General features: G+C 40.2%; 1 protein-coding gene across 3 annotated transcripts in view; it reads right to left on the bottom strand.

Moving 5' to 3' along the window:
- Nucleotides 1–20,500, bottom strand: part of COL14A1 (collagen type XIV alpha 1 chain) — a 127,412-nt gene that overhangs the window by 12,460 nt on the left and 94,452 nt on the right. For all 3 annotated transcript variants that reach the window (XM_076329171.1, XM_076329172.1, XM_076329173.1), the window contains 9 exons: nt 17,751–17,804; nt 17,258–17,353; nt 15,941–15,994; nt 14,694–14,747; nt 4,967–5,020; nt 3,962–4,033; nt 1,959–1,994; nt 1,466–1,532; nt 766–954 (listed from right to left, as the gene is read on the bottom strand). In XM_076329171.1, the coding sequence (XP_076185286.1) occupies nt 766–954; nt 1,466–1,532; nt 1,959–1,994; nt 3,962–4,033; nt 4,967–5,020; nt 14,694–14,747; nt 15,941–15,994; nt 17,258–17,353; nt 17,751–17,804 (676 nt within the window). The remainder of the gene's footprint in view (nt 1–765; nt 955–1,465; nt 1,533–1,958; nt 1,995–3,961; nt 4,034–4,966; nt 5,021–14,693; nt 14,748–15,940; nt 15,995–17,257; nt 17,354–17,750; nt 17,805–20,500) is intronic.

Raw genomic sequence — 20,500 nt, forward strand, 5'->3', positions numbered from 1 at the left:
GTGTGATGGTCTTCAAAGCACTTTCACAATCACAGATCCACTCAGGACTACCTCTGTTAGCGCTACTCCGGTACACCAAAGATTACCAGGGTTGCACAGAGGGAGAGTAAATCAAAACATGGAGCTTGTTTCTTTATTAGACAATGCTGGAGGAGGAAAGGAGAAAGGGATCTAGCATACACATAAGAATACAGAGGGGAATTACAGTAAATGAACAGTTAAATATAGTACTTCTCTCTGACCTCACCATTTCCTCTCCCTGATGCTCTCAACCCTTCATAAACGAGGATTTTTTTTCCCCTCTTCTTATCAACCTTGCTCCTTTCAGACTATCACAACTTAGAAATCTTGAGACTGACACATTTCAAGTTTAGCAGAAAAGTTCGATCTTTCCCCAACACGAATCTATCAGTTTTGCAGCTGCCTTTTCCAAAAGCTCATTTGCTTATACAATTACAGCTCCAGCTCACTTCAGAGTCCTACTAAGATGAAAGAATGATGTGATGTCATGTGCCCAATTAGATGCCACCAATCTTCAGCAGTTTAGGCATTTAACCTCTGTCTGATCCTGCCAAATCACACCTGGCAAAGCCTGCATTACCTTCATGACTGAGAGTCTCCAGAGCTTTCATTATGGTCTGTGTTGAGCTCACCAATCAACTAGTGAGAAAATTGTTGTTCTCAAATTTAGATAGGAGGCAAAAGCCATCAGAATATATCAGGAAAGGGAGGTATATTTTTTTCTATGCGAAGTATGAAGCCTACCTCTTTCTCCTGGTCTTCCTGGTTGACCAGGACTTCCTGGAAACCCTTGCATGCCTGGTGATCCTTGTTCACCCTGTGGCCCTGGAGCCCCTGGCCGACCTGGCTCACCAGGAGGTCCTGCGATGGTTCGTGTTGAGACAGATTGGCTTGGAATCTGGTTCAGAATTGAGTTATATCTTGCCATATGACCTGTCAGGAAAAAATGTCCTCATTTTCAAGTTCCAGTGGAGAATCTGGTTCAGCTAAGTTTGAACAGAGCACTGGCAGGTCCTCAAGGCTGTGGTCTGTCATGCTTTGATAATATGAAGTTGTGTGCTTGTTGGTGAAGAAACAGTGGTTTAGGGAGTACAAAGAAAAGGGGAAGACTATTCTGTAGAATTTTATTTCCTTGTTTTGATGGTTTGGGTTTTTTTGTATTTTATGTCTATAAAAATTTAAAATTGTTACAGCAGAAGCTTCTGTATACTATAATAGACTGGAGACAATTCAGGCTTTTTTTTAGATGCCTGTGATGCTAGTCAGCAATAATTGGACATAAACACATTCAAACATAAATCTAGTCAGAACATAAATCCTGACCGTCTAGCCTAAAATGAACAGATCTGCTTGCATGCTCTGAAAAGCATCATATTTGTAAGTAATTGTGGCAGGAAAAGATCCATTCTAGAGATAGAAGCATATGAACTATCGATGTACTTACCCTGGATGAGTTGTTCACACACTTGCCGAGCAACAGCACGCACCATTGCTTGGGACTGGAGATCGCCCTGGATAACAACAGCAGCAGGGTCATAACACATTTTTTTGCATCACTTCTGTCTTGAAAACGCTTAGAGCAATGAAAGACATTTATTATCCCTGAGAGATTATATCCTCACAGATCAGAAAAAAAGCCAAAAAAGTTTTGGGATTTCCCTGGTTCCCATTGCTGTTTTGAGCCAGCAAACAGAGGTCGGAGAAGATAACCCTAATGAGAGATCTGGGGACATGCTTAATGCCACATACTTCCCACCTTCAAAACATTACTGTAGCTGTACATAAGACAATGTCTGGAAAAGAAGGAAAATTTGCCTGATTGCACAGAGAAAACTATTGTGCATGTAAACACAGAGAAACACAAATTTTCGGAGAAAGCTTTTTATGACACAGAAAACGGGGAAAAAAAAAATCGGCTAATGTGAACATAGACTTACCCGCTCGCCCCTTTCACCCTTAGCTCCAGGAGGACCCTATGAAAAGATTCAATACAAAATTAATTCTCATTTTGTTCTTGCTCAAAATTTTTAATGCCTAAACGTTGTCTCCCTTGCAGCATCTGAGTAAAAGGAGAAAAACCAAACAAGGAACATGGTTTCAGGAGGCTATGTGACAATAACGAAAATACGTTTTCCATTTCACTACTCAACAAAATGTTCATCTTTGGCAATTACATGGCGACAATGACTTTCTCGGGGGTTTGTCACATACTGAATTCTCTTGTTTAAACTGTCAGCAAGGGCAGGCCACCAGATGATGCATTTCACATGGCTGAAATGGATCTAATCACCACTGAGTATAAGGAAGGGAAGGCTGATGGGAGACAAAATATCGGTCTGAAATTTGTAGCATTCGCTGCACCGAGACTCTGCATCCGCTAGGAACAGAATCAGCAATGGGATTAAACTGCACAGAAAATTAAGTGTGACATTAAAGATAATGTAATACTGTAATGATGGTAAGGATCATTACGGATTGGAACAAGTTGTCTAGGGCAGTTACAACTTCACCAATGGAGGTTTTTGGGGTAGGCTAGACATCTCTCAGGAACTCCTGAAGCGAGGAAAGGTCTGCACGAAGAGGTAACCAGCTGACTGATGCATGGTTAAAGCACAGCTTATTCTGTCCTGGGAAAGGAGAAACTCCTACAAAGACTGCAAGATTATTTCTAGGCCTCTTTTCTATTGCTCTGCCTTTTGGGTAAGACAGTTATTGAACCTCAATAATTTTTTACCCACCTAGCTGTTTTTTCAGAACTACTAGAGTCTAAACATTCACAGCAGAGGTCTTACATGACTTACAGGGATACGTACACTCTAGGAAATCTAGTTCAATATCTGGAACATGTGTTTGGACAGGAACTGAATAGTCAGCATGTTATACATTGATAGTAATAAGTTCCATAGCTCATCAAATCTCCTTAGTAGATTTCATTATTACACTTAGAAACTATGCAGAACTGGGCATTAGGGTTTTTTTGCTTATATATTATCAGTCATTTCATTTCCACTTCACCAAATAAAAATGCTTGCATTGGATTAAATCTCCAAAGCAAACTGGATTTTGAAAAAAAAATTCTATTCCACAAATCGACTCAGAAGTACACACTGTCACATTATGATGCCTTTAAAAATTAAATAGAACATTCACTGGGAAAAAACTGAGCAGGCTTTATAATTAAGCAAGCGGTCAAATGTTAAAATGTGAATACACAGTATTATCTGAACTGTTACAGAGAAAAAGACGTCCACTGTAAATCTTCTCTTTTACGTAATTTACCCACTCATTTTATAGTTGTATTCCTTTCTTCTAGTTAAACTGAGGGGTTTTTATAATAAAGAAAATAATATCTGAAAGACAAACTTAGTATTAGAGGTTCCTAATACTTATTTTCGGTGTAGAGGGTGTAATTTTCCACTCAATGAAACTGATGGTCAAATTCATAATAACATTCTAGAAAAAGCCCTGATCATTAGTCAGTTGCCCTGATGTAAACCCAGAGTAACCATGGAAGCGAGTTTTTTATTCATGCAATATTTTCACAGTTTGAAAATCAGAATAATATTTTGGAAATATTCAGGTTAATAAATGGCATACTTTAATTTCCTGAGGGTTGCTTGAAGTGCAAAGGAAAAAAACGGAGAAAGTAATTACACACAGACTACAAATTCACATACTGTTATCTTTTTAACTCCTGTGTTTTAATCTTGTGTTTTGACTCTCTAATCCCTATATTCCAAACATTGTATGTAAGATCAACAAATAAATTTAATTATGAAGAACGAACAAAGAAAGACCACTATGATGTTTTGCTTAGCCACTAACTGCAAACAGATCATAAGCTATAAATATTGAGGAGTTCTGTAAAACAGTGAAGCCAGGATCAGAAACCAATTAATCCACAACAGCAAATATAGCAATATTCATTAAGTTTACTCACAGGAGCTCCAACATCACCTTGTGGCCCCTGGCTTCCAGTAACACCTGGAACACCTGGAGCACCAGGTATGCCCTACATGGAAAAAGAGAAAGAAAATACTTAGTGGTGATGACAGTCAACACCCATGAATCCTGATGGGAGAAATAACTGCGTGATGGAGAGGAAGTTCACAAAGCAGACAGTACACAGGCAGTTCTGCAAGTCAAAGATTGGAGATGCTGGGAGAGAGGATTAAGAAGTACATGTTGCAGTAAAAAGAGCACCGAAAGCACAGCTCTGAGAAAAGCACTCAAGACAAATGGACTTGTGTTGCTTGCTTTCTGAAACAGGCACAGATTGGTGAACCTCAAGACTAAATCCTGTGACGTTACTACCGTGTTCAGGGGGGATGACTCAGAACATTCTTTGTAAAAAGAACAGGATTGCTTGGAGAATGCTCAATGCCATCAGCAGTTTCACCTAATGTCTTAAATCTATCAAGAAGGCATTAACTTTGCCTAGCTGCCCTAGCTGAGAAGGAAGGGACTGATGCTGGAGGTAACATAGTTATTGCTTTGAAGGCTGAACGTGGCCTCTGCTGTCTTCCTTGATTACTCTATGAGAGCATTTGCACTCACCTCCAGCCTCCAGATCAAGCAAAACTTGGCAGTTCAGTTCAACTAACAATCCTAATTGGAATTTCTTACAAAAAGAAAATCTTGTTTCAAACGTTAAGAGCACTAATTCCCTTTATATAGTGCAGTTACTTGACTAAGAACAAGCTATCAATCTACTGACGGAACAACTGTCTCCCCTTCCCATGGGAGACTTTTTTTCTTGAGCTAAGAGTGGAAAGAAATGACACTGGACAGCAGCTCTCTGCCAACTCCATGCATCATGAGAATTTTAACTTCCAAGGAGAACCCTTGGCCTTCGTCTATCCACTGAAGCCTCGATAACAGTGACCCACAATCCCCCAAAGTCCTGCTGACTTTTACACTAACAAATTCCATGGGCAATACTCACCGTTGGGCCAGGAGGTCCTTGTGGGCCTGTGGGTCCGTCTTTGCCAGGAAGGCCCTATAAAAGAGAAATATATGCAATTTTATCACCTTTTAGATGTACTTCATGAATCTGTCCCATTTCATCTAGAAGACTTTTTTTTTTCCTTTTTCTTTGTTTTTTCTTAAATTAATAACTGGTCCTAGTGGTTTCTTAGAAGAAAATTCCCTTATTTGCCCTGGGGAGGGTTTATTTCTGAAAAGGAGCTATAGCATCGTCGGTATTTAAAAAAAAATTTCAACTAGTCTCACAGCACTTTCGAAGTAAGAAGCAGCAATGCAAAACTATTTGTACTGGCAATTTTCTACTTCTGAGCGAATTTCACTTATAATGCTGACGTAGTGAGGTAAATGAGAACGTTTGCTGTCAGACTTCTCTACCACAAAATGGGCCACACTTCTACATCTGTTCTCACTGGTTGTAACTATTCACAGTCCCACTGATTAAGTGCTGAAAGATGGCAACTGAGAGTCTATCTCTCTGCCCAGCAATACTGTACGTATGTACTAGCTATCACCGAGGTCCTGATTCAGGAAGCAGCAGGAATGCTCATGTGGTTTACATTATCAACGTGCTTCAGAGCTTCCAGAAATGAGCGCCAAAAACTAAAGATAACTTGGAAACTGGAAAGCAAGCAAATCATAGAAAAAAGACTGACCAGATGTAGAAGAAAATACACTATTAATAAAGTATTCTTGCAAATTAACCAATAGGCACATTTTGTATCCACGTGCTATAAAGCATAGGTTTCTTAACAGCCTGGTGTTGTCAATTCTTTCATTACCACACAGCCTAAAAAAAGAGAAATATGACCTTATCTCTGGCTCAAGACCAGAATACGGAGGTGAGAGTAGAAGGAAAGAGAGGGTTTGAAAGTGTTTATGCTGACACACACAGTAAAGAACATTCTAGGCCTCAGCATCTCATAGAGCTTCAGAAAAAACATTCACATCTTTGTCGTTTTGTACGTTTTTTCTGAAACTTCATTTCTGACACGGCTTTAGTAATGAATACAGCATGAACTACCAGTTTTATGCTTTACATAATTTGGAAACTATGATTCGAACCTGCTGTCATATGACAAAAAACCCGGCTGGGGAATATTATCTGCCATGTACCTGGAAAGGACTTTTTAAAATTCCACCAGAAGGGTGTTTTGATGATAAAATAAGCCACATAGTCAGCTCATATTATGTCATTTATGCATCCTTAGACTTGATAAGGAAATACTTTCCTATTTCACAGTGTAGCCAGATGGTTCCTGAAGCTTTAAGAACCAAAGCAGCTCCCCTATCACAGTAAGAACTAAAGCAAATGTAACAGCTAAGTGGCATTGAAATAAAGATACTAATAGTGTCTCTATCACAGTAGTTTTAAGACATATACAGAGAAAAGATTGCAAGCCTAGCTCAATTAAATAAATTTGCAAAGGAAAGTGCGTTCAGTCTTCAAAATTGGTGTTTCTAAAGGAAACAGAGAATGGTATAAGGAACTTCGAAATGTATTAAAGATTACAAAATAAGGTTTCTGATATTCTCTGGAAGAAGCATTTAGTTGTGAACAATGTTTTGAAAAATTCAGTGATAGCTATTCACAGTTTTATATTAACATGGAAGTCCTTAAAAGATAATGCAAACTAGACTGATTTTTGTAACAGTAAAACCTTCAGGAAGACTGATACCTTCATATTTACAAGTACGTTTCACTTTTTAAAGCAAAGATTTAAAATCTGCATTTATTTTTGATCAGTCCTAAAGCAGGATGAAAACCGGTTGGACACTCTTAAGGGCGTAATTTAACTAGGAGGGGGGAAATGTAGAGCTTTCCACCGACTTCTAGGATCTAGTGTGGATTCACACAAACTTCTACAGAAAAATAATGCTGTATGTCCCTTCCTTCTCCCATCCCAGTCAAGGAGTAGAACTAACAGTATGATCAGAATTACATTTTCTTTGAATATATTTCACAGTTTCTTTCTTCTGAGCAGTATTCTTACTCTTGGCTGCTCAAGAATCACCTCCTGTCTATTCTCCTAGGATTCATTTCTCTTGGCACTGTGTCTGTATTGCTTGGCCACAAAAAAATCACCTCCTACTGTAATTTGTTAGATGTGAAAATTGCTATTTATAAATGCAGTTAAAGAGAGGTTTGGTTCAAGAAAGAGTATGGCAATACCTATTCTCTCATGCAGGTAAGAGGCCAAAGATATTTGTTTGTACTCCCAACAGGGTTTGAAGATGATGTTACTCAGACCATCTGATGGCCAGAATGGATCTGATACTCATTCTGAACTTGTGAGTAGTGAGCAGAGGAGATTAGTAGGTACCAGGAAATTGGCAGGAAGACTGGGAATGTATTTCTTCTGGCTCTTTCTCCCATTATTTTTGGTCTGTGTAATGTAGAAGAAAATAGAGCACTGTGAGAATTCACGAAGTTGTATTCTGAGCACTGAAGCCTTAAAGATGTTATTTACTCTCCCATTTATTGAAGTCTCCTCTTTGCTTAACCATCTCCAGAATGACTGGGGGAATTACATAGCACAACAGCACTTTCTCTCTGATGCAGTCACATCCAGGATAGGAATGACTCTGTACAGAGCCACTGAATCTCCTCCATGGAGCTGCATGTCCAAGAGCAGGATGGGACAGATTTTGATGTGTGACATCGGGTGTAGGGCAGTTTAGAATCAAGATGTATATTATTTTGGAAGGTTAACTTAAATCAGGACATATTTTGCTAATGGCATGAAAAACAGTTATGGAGAAACATAGAATCATAGAATCATTGAGGTTGGAAAAGACCTCTAAGATCATCGAGTCCAACCGTCAACCCAACACCACCATGTCCACTAAACCATGTCCCTAAGCGCCTCATCTACTCGTCTTTTAAATACTTCCAGGGATGGGGACTCAACCACTTCCCTGGGCAGCCTCTTCCAATGTTTCACCACTCTTTCAGTAAAGGCATTTTTCCTTACATCCAATCTAAACCTCCCCTGGCGCAACTTGAGGCCATTTCCTCTCGTCCTATCGCTTGTTACTTGGGAGAAGAGACCAACACCCACCTCGCTACAACCTCCTTTCAGGGAGTTGTAGAGGGTGATGAGGTCTCCCCTCAGCCTCCTTTTCTCCAGGCTAAACAACCCCAGTTCCCTCAGCCGCTCCTCAGAAGACTTGTGCTCCAGACCCCTCACCAGCCTTGTTGCCCTTCTCTGGACACGCTCCAGCACCTCGACGTCCTTCTTGTAGTGAGGGGCCCAAAACTGAACACAGTATTCGAGGTGCGGCCTCACCAGTGCCGAGTACAGGGGCACGATCACTTCCCTACTCCTGCTGGCCACACTATTTCTGATACAGGCCAGGATGCCATTGGCCTTCTTGGCCGCCTGGGCACACTGCCGGCTCATGTTCAGCCGGCTGTCAACCAGCACCCCCAGGTCCTTCTCTGCTGGGCAGCTTTCCAGCCACTCTTCCCCAAGCCTGTAGCGCTGCATGGGGTTGTTGTGGCCGAAGTGCAGGACCCGGCACTTGGCCTTGTTGAACCTCATACAATTGGTCTGGGCCCATCGATCCAGCCTGTCCAGGTCCCTCTGCAGAGCCTTCCTACCCTCGAGCAGATCAACACTCCCGCCCAACTTGGTGTCGTCTGCAAACTTACTGAGGGTGCACTCGATCCCCTCATCCAGATCATTGATAAAGATATTGAACAAGACCGGCCCCAGTACAGAGCCCTGGGGAACACCGCTTGTGACCGGCCGCCAACTGGATGTAACTCCATTCACCACAACTCTCTGGGCCCGGCCGTCCAGCCAGTTTTTGACCCAGCAAAGAGTCCACCTGTCTAAGGCGTGAGCCGCCAGCTTCTCTAGGAGAATGCTGTGGGAGACGGTGTCAAAGGCCTTACTGAAGTCCAGGTAGACCACATCCACAGCCTTTCCCTCATCCACTAGGCGGGTCACCTGGTCATAGAAGGAGATCAGGTTGGTCAAGCAGGACCTGCCTTTCATGAATCTGTGCTGGCTGGGCCTGATCACCTGGTTGTCCCGCTAAGTGTAGCTACAGTGTAGCTACGACAGAATTTTTTATAAGGGGTTTTACTTGCCAGAACACAAATGGCATCACAGAACGTAGGATCTAAGTCCCTGTAAAATCTCAAGTCTGCTGAAGTGAGTACCGCTGCTGACCTCACTATATACTCTTTAGGTTTCGGTAGCCTGGAATTTGTTTGGGGTATTTGTGGAGAGGTGATTTTTCAAGTAGGACTAGATACTGGCAAAACCTTAAACTGAAGCTACTGAGCCCAGGCTTGAAAGACTTTCATATACAGCCTTTAAAAAAACCCACTGCAGCCTGGGACCCATGACTGCCTCATCTTTTTTTTTTTTTTTTTTTTCTGATGAAAAATTCAGAACCAAATGTTCCTCCTCTCAAGATAAACCACTGTGACCATCAGAGAAAAATTACTAACACTATCTCAGTGTATTAATCTCAGGTGTAGCTTGCTATTTTAAATTAAAGCTAACCCAGAAAAAGAGCAGAAATGTGGGGGGGGGTTTGAAACATTGCTCAGAACACACAGCCTTCATTTAATCAAAATAGGCTAGTTCTGTCTTAACACAAACATGACTTAGCATTTCCTCTCTTCCTTGTGAAACTACCAGTGCCATCTACAAGCTGATAGTCTGAAATTATTTTGCTATTAATTTTTCATAATTTAAAACATGTATTTCTTGCATATCTTTTGTTAATCGGTCATATTTCTCCTCCAGCATTTGCAGTGTGCTATTAAGATTGACATCTGGAAGATAATACTCCTTTCCTTGTGTATCTGTGTCCCTTTGACTATGCCTTTGCTTGTAAATGAAACAAGTCCTTAGAGAAAAAGATGTGACACAGCTCATATCAACATACATAACTGCATTTCTGTGGCTTTGTGGAAAAGAACTGGGGGTTCCTAGGGGACAACAGGTTGAACACGAGTCATCAGCATGCCCCTGCAGCAAAGGCAGCCAACCACATTCTGGCTGTAGGAGCACAGCCAGCAGGTTCAGCTGCAGGTTCAGGGAACTGCTCCTTCCCCTCTGTTGAGCACTTTTAAGACTACCTCTGGAGTGCTGTGTCCAGTTTTGGTCTCCCCAGTACAAGACAGACTGACATACTGGAGCAGGTCCAGTGGAGGGCCATGAAGATGTTCAGGGGATGGAGCACAGGACATATGAAGAAAGGTTGAAAGAAGTGGGTTTGCTCTGCTTGGCAACCTTATTGCTTTCTAAACTACCTGACCAGAGGCTCTAAACTAGCTCTAAACTACCTAACCAGACTCTTCTCAGAGGTGCACAGCGATAGGACAAGAGGCAACAGACACAAGTGGAAACAGCAGAAATTATGATTAGACGTTAGGAAAAAATGTTACAATGAAGGTGGTTAAATTAAGGGGTTGCCCAGAGAGGTTGTGGAATCTTCATACTTGGAAGCGTTCAAGACTCAACTTAACATGGACCTGAGCAACCTGATCTGATCAGACCTGTTTTGAGCAGACTGTTGGACTAGATGACCTCTGAAGGTCCCCTCCAACCTTAATTTTATGATTCTACAAATCCCACTAAAACAGTGTGCATCTAAACTCCCTACTGGAAATGGCTTCTGATCTATGCTATCCCCTGAACAATGTTCTGAAAGAGTTGGCCCAGCCCAACACTGCCAAGAGGAATGACAAGCATTAGACTGCATAGGTCACTAGCCAATGCTCAAAATCATGTTCTGGCAATATCTAATTTACTAGTCTATAGACAAAGGGTTTGTGTCTCACAGCTGGTCTCTTCGCCCTCCTGCTCCGAGAGTGAGCTGAACAGGAGCTGTTAGGAGCTGAAGAAATATTTAAGAGACTGAATCATCCTCTCTATCAGACAGAGGTACTTTACTGCAGACCAGTGTCTTCAAGCAGGGTAAGGCAGCATTGGTCAATGCTTCTGGACTCCAAGCTAGCTGCAGCAGCTCAGCAAGAGAAATTAATCACTTGACAGTGTAACTCTGTGGTCCCACCCCAGCAGACATATAGGGAAGCACATCCAACAGATCTTCCTCCAGAATTTTTTAACCTGCTAAGGAAGAACCATGCCTCTTTGCCAAGGAGCTTGGCCAGGAGAAGAAACCCCTGAGGAAACCACCAGGTGACAGCAAGCAGTAACAATGTCATGGGCACAAGAGATACAAACTTGGGAGTCAGAACAATGGAGATCCCTCCCTACATTGTGCCATCAAGCAGAGCATACTTCCCACTCAGGATGAGATATTAGGCTTCTCTTGTTGCAGCTGTGCAGATCCATCCTCTCAGGTGGCTTGCACTTTGCAAGAAGGAACAGGGATTGCAATTGTGACCTGACCATGGAGATACAGGGAAGAGAAGACTTTTCCCCCCCTCTATCTACACATCTCAACAAGGGTCAGTCTCAGTCTGCTTCCAAACTTTATGCTCTTGGCTGAAAGAGATGAAGCAAAAGCACAAGAGAGTCTAATTACTGTCTACATACTCACCAGAAGCATGATGTCAGTTCGGATTCTCTGGCGTGTGCAATTCAAGCTATATCTTTCAACATGATATGCTTGGGAGAGTTGATGAGGAAACACAATCTGTTCTCTTTAGTAAATCCTCTCTATATTGCCAGCTACAAATATGGGACAGCAAGAGAGGACACCAAACAACCACAGCCCCAGCCATAAAATAAAAAGAAACCATTTTCTATTTTATAAAATCTTTTATGACACTTTTATAACTGGAAGCTGATCAGAGGAGAGGGGACCGTTCCTCGTGTGGAGTTTGAGATGTAGATTTAAACCAGTTACCAGACAGGTATAAAATATTATCATGCATATTCAGAAAGTTTGCTTTATTATCAGAGAACGCATTTTTTACTCTGATTCAGCCTTCACATGGTATTTTTATTACATCCCACTCTTTTTCATAGGGAGGGTATTTCATTATGAAAATTATCTTTGTATGAATTCACATAACTGACGGGGAGATGCTCTATTTCTTAATGAGGTACTAAAACCCAAGAAAACCAAATAAACCAGGGGCTAAAAACAGAAGTTCAGAAATACAAAAAGAACCTTTATAGACTAATTGTTGAATTAAAACATTAAGAGGAAAAAAAAAAAAGACCTTTTCTCAACTCATTTCAAAAATAAAACTAGAAATTATGAACACTAGAAATCAAAACAAAAAGGAAGGAAAAAGAACTGTAAAAGTGAAATGATTCCAACTACTAGCAACTGGAAGGAAAAAATCTCCATTCCAAGCCTTCTTGAGTCTAATATCACATTATTCCCAGTTCAGCAAAGCTCTCAGAGATCTCCCAATAAATATCAGTCCCATGTTTACCTCCCATTAAAATCAGTGTGATTTAGCCATCTGTTTAAGTACTTTACAGCACTGGTGCCACTATAATTAAAATATTTCAATGAACAATAAATACTAAAGAGGAAATGATAGCTAAGCTAAGAATAACATAGAAAATCTCAGTTCTAGTAGTATAATAGCTGCAAAACAGTTTGGCATCTTGGCTAACAGGAGGAAGCCCAACAAAGGGAACATTATACAAAAAGGCAATTTACTTCTCAGGAATTTTCCAGTTCCCCTTTGCTATTGCTGCAGTTATGCCCTTTAGAATTATGCCTTTCTCAAGCGCTTGGCCTTCAGAGAGACTGCAGTGAAATCATTGGTTTGAATCTTCACCCATTAAAAGCAATTTTATGTTGCCATAACTTCACAGGAATCAAATGAGTTACACCACCATAAAATTAATATAACGTAATTATTTGTTGCCATAGAAATAATTACTGCTGGACAATATTGCATAAGGGTCGCACAGAGACAATAACAAGCTAACAGACCTAATTTTATGAGATCTAGGCTATTTATCCAGCTCCTTTGATTAACACCAGAAGAAAGTGAACACTTGAACAAAGCATTATTACCATATCTATAAAAACTGGCAATTTATGTAATTGCCCTACCTTATTATAGACAACACTGGGGTCTTCTACAGAATAAGCACTGCATGACCTTTCCAGGCTGTATCAAAAGCCTTTGCTGCCCTAGCCTTCCTGCCAGCTTTTCTCAGAAATACCATCTCCCTGCAGCAACCTGCTGACTTCCACATGTGGGAAAACTAGACCACTTCTGATCTGCTGGCTGACATCAAGACATGGCTGAGGACCTCCACTGCTAAATATAAAGTTAGCTACAGAATAAAGTAAAAACACAGAGCTGTCTTCTCCCTGAATTGCAGAACGCTCAGTGTCCCTCGTGATCAGGAATGCAGAAAGAGGAGGCACATACCACTCATACGTACAGCGTCTAGCACCAAGTCACCTCAACCTGGCTATGACCAAGATTAGACAGCATGGTGGCAAAAATCCAAATGTCCATCAGGCTCCAGGTCTTTATTAACCTGGAGATGAACAGGTGACACCAAGCTTGGGGAATTTAGGGGGAAAAAAATTCCAATACAGTAAAAAAAAAGACATTAAAAACATGCAAATACGAGCTTCCATACAGAAGAAGGCATCACAGTATTATAAAGTAGGAAAAGGAATACATTTACCTTCATATTTCACCACAACTTAATTGAAAATTAGAAGGCTATTCATCTGATTAGAAGGTTATTTATCTGATGGTAATGTTGTGTGAATCTTTATCTTAATAAAATTACTTTCTTTTCTTGATTTTAGAGAAAAAACATCTATGCATTGCCCAAATTCTACAGTAACTTCAGTGGAATTACTTCTATACATAAAGATATGCCAATGCTTAAATTCGTAATAGTGAGCTCAAATACAGATTTCACTGTAAGGGTTTATTTTTTTTATAACAAGTTCTCAGGTTAATGCCAGAAATCCAGAGAAGGTCCACATTTCTCTAAAGTTCAAGTTACATTGACATATCCAAAAAAGGATCATGAATATGTAAATCTTGTTCAAGTGAAACTGAAAAGTCACATTTAATAATGAACTTCTGCTGTAGACAGTAACCTAGTATTATGCTAACAATAACTTTCCAACGCCTGTCTAATAATGAAACAGAAGTCTCCCCAAGGAGACAGAGAGAAGGACTTAGAGGTTTAACTGCACACATGAATATGAAGATTTTTTTACCAATTCCTAGACAGACTGTAAGTATCTTCATGTGTTCAACCAGAAGCAGAATAAGGTTGACTAAATTTTGATATTCTTCACCTTTTCCTTATGCCAGCAGTTTCTACAGGTATTGTTTTACATTCAATATTAAATTCCCTTGTAGTTGTCTCTGTTATTCATTAATTAGCTAGAAAGCAAATTTAAATCATTGCATTGGATTGCGTGCTAAGTATGTACCATTTAACCACCATCTAATTTTAAACGTATAAGCAAATGGTCTAATTGGCAGTGCTGGACACTAGTGACATCTAAAATGCATTAAACACAACCATAGTACGTGGCTCCCCATTACTCGTCTAGTATTTCTCAACCCTGATCTACCAGATGGAAGGATACTCCACCCTATCTCTGTCTTCTCTGCTGATTGGCCCAGAGATATGGGTCTCCAGAAATGATAGAATACAAGTGACATGAACTATAATAAATCAACCACGCTGGGAAACACATCCATTATGGAATTAAAACAAATGCAAAACGTGTTCATTTTACCTTACCCTTTGACCTTGAGCTCCATCTCTTCCGGGTGAACCTGATGCTCCTGGGACACCCTAAGCATTATAAAGGGAGGACAAATGATGAGATCAAGTTAACAGAATCCAAATAAAGCACTTTCCAGTGAAACTGTATGACATGCTTTTGGATAAATGGAACTAGGGTGAGGCCATAGAAGAGATTCAGTAAAGAAGGTATTTCTGTGAAATGAGAGATGGTTAAACACACATTGTTAAAATGCACAGGCTTCATACCCTCTCACTACAAACCTCTGTTAAGAACACTGACAATTTCGTCAAGCCAGGCTTCCTGTGCCACTAAGCTGAAAAGAGAGCTTGACTTCCTACATCATTCCAGTGTCGTGTCAGTGTAACTCCACTGCACGACATCAGTATCTTAACCTAAAAATACAACTGCTATTTCTCTCTCTCATTGCTAAAATGGAGTCTGTTACCATATTGCTTGAAGTCAGTGCAGCAATATCAAAGGGGAAATCCTGCCTGAGCAGGATTACAAGTTACATCCAGCAGTTCCCTGTTGTTCAGATGAAATGTCACTCTCTGGCTCATGAAGGCTGCAGAGCAGCAGTCTGGGACCATTACTGCAGTGGTCCAGAAGGCTAACAAAACTGATTTATGAGGAAAGGCTGTAAGAGTTTACTATCCCTAGCACATATGAACTAGAGGGGGGAACAACCTGGTAACAACCAACAAATACTGGAGGGATATAATCAGCAGAAGAGAAGCATCTGAAAAGGGAAGAGCAAATGATCCTGGAAAGCAGCAATAAATTGGAATGCAATCTCCAGACTAAAAACCAGACACTAAACTCAGTAAGATTCACTGAATACTACAGCTTTTTAAGATGCCGATCTTGTGAAAGGTGGCATCAAAAAGATTAAGTTCCTGATCTGTCCTCCTAGATAACTCCAGGAGGAATTTAATGGGTTTAAAGCAGTTGCTAATTATTCACTGTGTAAGCAGAAATCTAAGAGTAGATACGTTTTGAGTCTATAGAGACCCAATTTCAGTGTTAAACAAGGTCAAGAAAGTAACTGGTTCTTCAGGCCCTGAATGATTTGGTCACTGCACACCGGCATACCCTAGATTCCTGATTCTAAACCTCCGTTCAAATTCACCCCAGCAGCACCTTTCTCAGTAGTTTTGAATATGTGCCCTAAATACACAATGATGTCAATTCAACATTCAAACTTAGTAAGTGACAGGTTAAAGAATAACTTAGGGAATACCTGCAGGCCAGGAAAACCAAGATCTCCCTTCTCTCCCTTTTCACCTGGTGGCCCCTGCAAATTAAGAATCACACATAGTAAACAAAACACATGGTTACTTTCCTATTTTTAACAGTTCCTTTCAGCTTCTTTAGAAAAAAACAACCAAGCAACCAATAAGAAAACAGACATTTCCTGCTGAAAGCAAACCTACAGATTCTATTTGCAAAAGTGTAAATGAAGAATTTACAAATATAGAAAATAAAGAAAATAAAACTCATTTTAAAATACTTCAGAATTAACCTGACAAAACTATAGCCATTATGTTACAAAAAAGTTGTTTATTTTCTTTTCTCCTCAAAGGAATCTGTTTCTCTTCAGCCCTCAGAAGTATTTCCTATAATGATGAAACCAATGGATTTCTATGGAAACTAGACATGTTTCTACAGTATATATGCATGACAAAGACATACTTTTCTAGATAATAAACCAATTTTAATTAAATTTTATGCAGAAACACAATTTCTCCATCAAATAACTATTCTTATAATTAATGTATTCTGTATTATTCTCTGATGACAGTATCATCAAGAATATACAGTTTTGGTAAATCACTTCATTACATTGTACAGCAGTATCATATAGATGGGGTAAAAAGAAGAAAATGTATTATACTGTAGTAAATTTTGAAAAAAAGCCTAGCAGAAAAAGATACACATCTGCTACCTTTCAAGGCTTGTGTGTACCCATCTACCAGAGATGTATATAAAACAAGATTAGTGCTGCTGTTTCATTATTCTACCAATGTGTCTTTATGATGAAATTTTGAGACTTATTTCACAACAGCATTGCAAATTCCAGGACTAATCATCTCCTCTGATGACAGACTCTGTAAGTGCAGTGAATAATATTGCTTAATTTTGGCAGCAAATATGGTGTTCTTGCTTGGGTATACCTTTCAAGCCAGAACTTATCTGCAATGAGCAATACCACAACCAGGGGAAAACAAAATAAAACAAAAACATTTTGGTTTGGGGCCATGTTACAACTCCCACTGCAATTTTTTTCACTTGTCTCCAGGCTTGGATGCTAATACCTGGGTCATATTCAGCCTGCGATCAAATCCCTTCAGCTAACTAAAAGTTCAGGTCCAAATAAAAACAGAGATGTTGGTGTTGAACCCATGTCCACTATAGGTTAAACCCAAATCTGTGATTTCACCTCAAATATTGAAATTCAGATTCTGATCAGGACACCAAAAGATATTTCAGTCTAGTCTAAGATATGTGCTGTTCAAAACATCACAGGAAAGAACCCGATTGATTTTATGAGTCTCACTGGAAGCCCTTGAATAGAAAGTCCACTAGGTCCTTGTGGTCCTGGAGGTCCTTGCGGTCCAGGAACACCAATTTCACCTCGAGGTCCATCTGGTCCCTAAAGTAGCACAGGACATAAGTTAAACTGTTATCATATGGACAAAGGCAGCTTCTGTTTGAAGAATTAAATACCAATAGACTCAAAACCATCTGAAATATGAGTTAACATTTGATTGAGCAGTTAGGGTTCAATTTAAAACTGACTGGTTCCTTTATAAATACAAAAAAATGAAGACATGCTGTGAAAGCAGCATTCTGAATTTTGTATCTTTTATCAAGGAACAAACAGGACAAGCAATTGTTATAAAAAGAGACACCATGCACCAATGGCATTTCACTATGCTTTTTCCTCAGCGACATGAGCGACAATCTGGAGTTCATTTCAAGGTTTATGTGCAGCAGAGATAAACCAAGAACCTGTGCATCTGTCAACTGTAAAGTGATGTACAAAGTACCTTTGGACCTGGATCACCACGATGACCTTTGGCACCTCTGACACCTGGACCGCCCTGTGAAGCACAAGCACAGGTCTTGTTGAAAACCAAAACACAGATGTGACTACTTTCTAGCGCCAAGAATGCATCCACGTAAGCATCACATTAACACTGAAAGATACAATAGGGATGCAAATGTATACATGTGGTCATGAGGGTTCCCTTCCAGTTGCTGAAACCTCCTGCACATCTGTCTGTTGTCACCAAAATCACCACATTGTTAAAGGCTGAGTTTCCAAGAAGGCCAATGGCATCCTGGCCTGTATCAGAAATAGTGTGGCCAGCAGGAGTAGGGAAGTGATCGTGCCCCTGTACTCGGCACGGCTGAGGCCGCACCTCGAATACTGTGTTCAGTTTTGGGCCCCTCACTACAAGAAGGATGTCGAGGTGCTGGAGCGTGTCCGGAGAAGGGCAACAAGGCTGGTGAGGGGTCTGGAGCACAAGTCTTCTGAGGAGCGGCTGAGGGAACTGGGGTTGTTTAGCCTGGAGAAGAGGAGGCTGAGGGGAGACCTTATCACCCTCTACAACTACCTGAAAGGAGGTTGTAGCGAGGTGGGTGCTGGTCTCTTCTCCCAAGTAACAAGGGATAGGATGAGAGGAAGTGGCCTCAAGTTGCACCAGGGGAGGTTTAGATTGGATATTAGGAAAAATTTCTTCACTGAAAGGGCTGTCAAGCATTAGAACAGGCTGCCCAGGGAAGTGGTCGAGTCACCATCCCTGGAGGTATTAAAAAGACATGTAGATGTGGTGCTTAGGGACATGGTTTAGTGGTGGACTTGGCAGTGTTAGGTTAATGGTTGGACTCGATGATCTTAAAGGTCTTTTCCCATCTAAACGATTCTATGATTCCAATGACTCAGGAATATTTTTCAGCAAGGACAACTCCAGGATCTACTACTCTTAGGTAAAATACTCTTTTGCCCATTTTTCTCTTTTTTGCTTTCTTCAATGGTGCCTACATCTGTTAATCACTTATTAACCAACTGTTCCCTTTTTTATTAGTATCGTCTGAGACACTGGAGTTGCATATATCTATGAATGGCTGCCATGAACATGTTTTGCATACACATGCTGCATGTGCTTTGTCCTCTAGGACAGCATAAATAAAGATTTTTTTTTTTTTTCCCCACTTTTTCCAGATCAATTTCTCTCTTCCCCCACCTGAGTATATTGCTTAATCTCTTGGGATATGAGCTTTACAGGAATTCTGCCCTTCTTTGTACTGAAAAAAAACCTTATACAACTAGGCACCATAACTGAATAGTGTTCTTTAGAGGCCACAATAAGTATTTATAAAAATAACAGCAGTTACATTAAAGACATAAAAATAGAAAATACGCTTATCAGATTAAATGCATATGTAGTATCTATGAGACTTTAAATAGGAATGCCAATAAGAGAAATGTTTGGAAGTACCAAAGTACTCTTGCTCTTCAATGAAGGTATCATGATACAGTCTTCATATGTGTGATCACAAAGCAGTTTTTCTACTCCTTGTTCCAGCTCCTTCAGTCTTCTCGCTTCCATCCCACAGCTCTATGGCCATGACCCATTCTGTCATGGTCAGCTCTGACCCTAAAATCTCATTCCACGCTCTCCACAGAACCATGTTCCCGTTGCCAGTTCCCAAATTCCAGGTCCTCACATTTCTTCTTTCCAGCCCAGTAGTTCCCTCTGCCCTTTGCCCACCTCTCTCTCAGATTAAAAATTCCTATGCAAATACTCAGCAAAATAACTGCAACTTTTTAACATAAACAAAATCACACAGTTTTCTCCCATTTTGTTCTCAGAAATGGATTACATTTTTACTGAGTAAGAACACATACTTAAAAATAGCCTGATGCTGAGCCATTAAATCATATGCTTTAAGATTCACACTGAATTTGGTACACTTATCCATGTTTTGAACCCAGTAACCTTTGCTTGGTAAAAGCACAAGTTCCAGAAAAGCACTGATTAAAGCTGAAAACAACACAAGAGCCTCCCTCATTTTTCTCATAAACTTGTTTTGGTGGTTATTCCCCAGCACTACTAAGCTTGTGTGACTAATTTCAATTTTTTCATTTCTTTGGCTTCTACTTCTAGCCAAGAATTCCTGTTATGCCTTTTTCTCTTATTTTAAATAACTTCTTAATAGCCAGTGCCTTCCCCCAGAAACAGTTCTTAATCAACTGTTATCAAGTCACCTCCTTATTTCTTTTTAATAGTTAAAACCTATGAAGCACTGAAAGCTTTTCTTTGCAATTAAACTTCTCCAGTCCTCCAATACTTTTTGTCTCCTTTTTCACCTTCTCCAGTTCTGCAGCACTTCTTTCAAATGCAGGCATCAGGTTTGTATGATATCTTACTTTTACTTTGCATGGAGAACTTCAGACAGCATGATCAAATTCTGGCAAAGATGAAGCCATAAAAACAGTATCCCATAATGAAAACTGGCAGATAATCATAACTCTAAAAGATATTTTGTCTTACCCAAAATGACCCACTTCCTAAAAGAGCGTAAAAAATATTTCCAGAGTTACTATCCCAAACAAATGGAAGCCTTTTATTTGGAGTCTTTTTAGTCTAATGTCTGAAACTGGCTACATGGTAGAATCCTGATCCCTTAAACAGAAAAATCCTTGGCTTAAAGAAAAGTCACATGACATTTTAACAACTTGGAGCAGTATTGACCAGACATAGCACATGTGACTTTCTGACTTTTGGTTGGC

This window comes from Aptenodytes patagonicus, chromosome 2 (genome assembly GCF_965638725.1).
Source record: "Aptenodytes patagonicus chromosome 2, bAptPat1.pri.cur, whole genome shotgun sequence".
In the NCBI taxonomy this organism is placed as follows: Eukaryota; Metazoa; Chordata; class Aves; order Sphenisciformes; family Spheniscidae; genus Aptenodytes; species Aptenodytes patagonicus.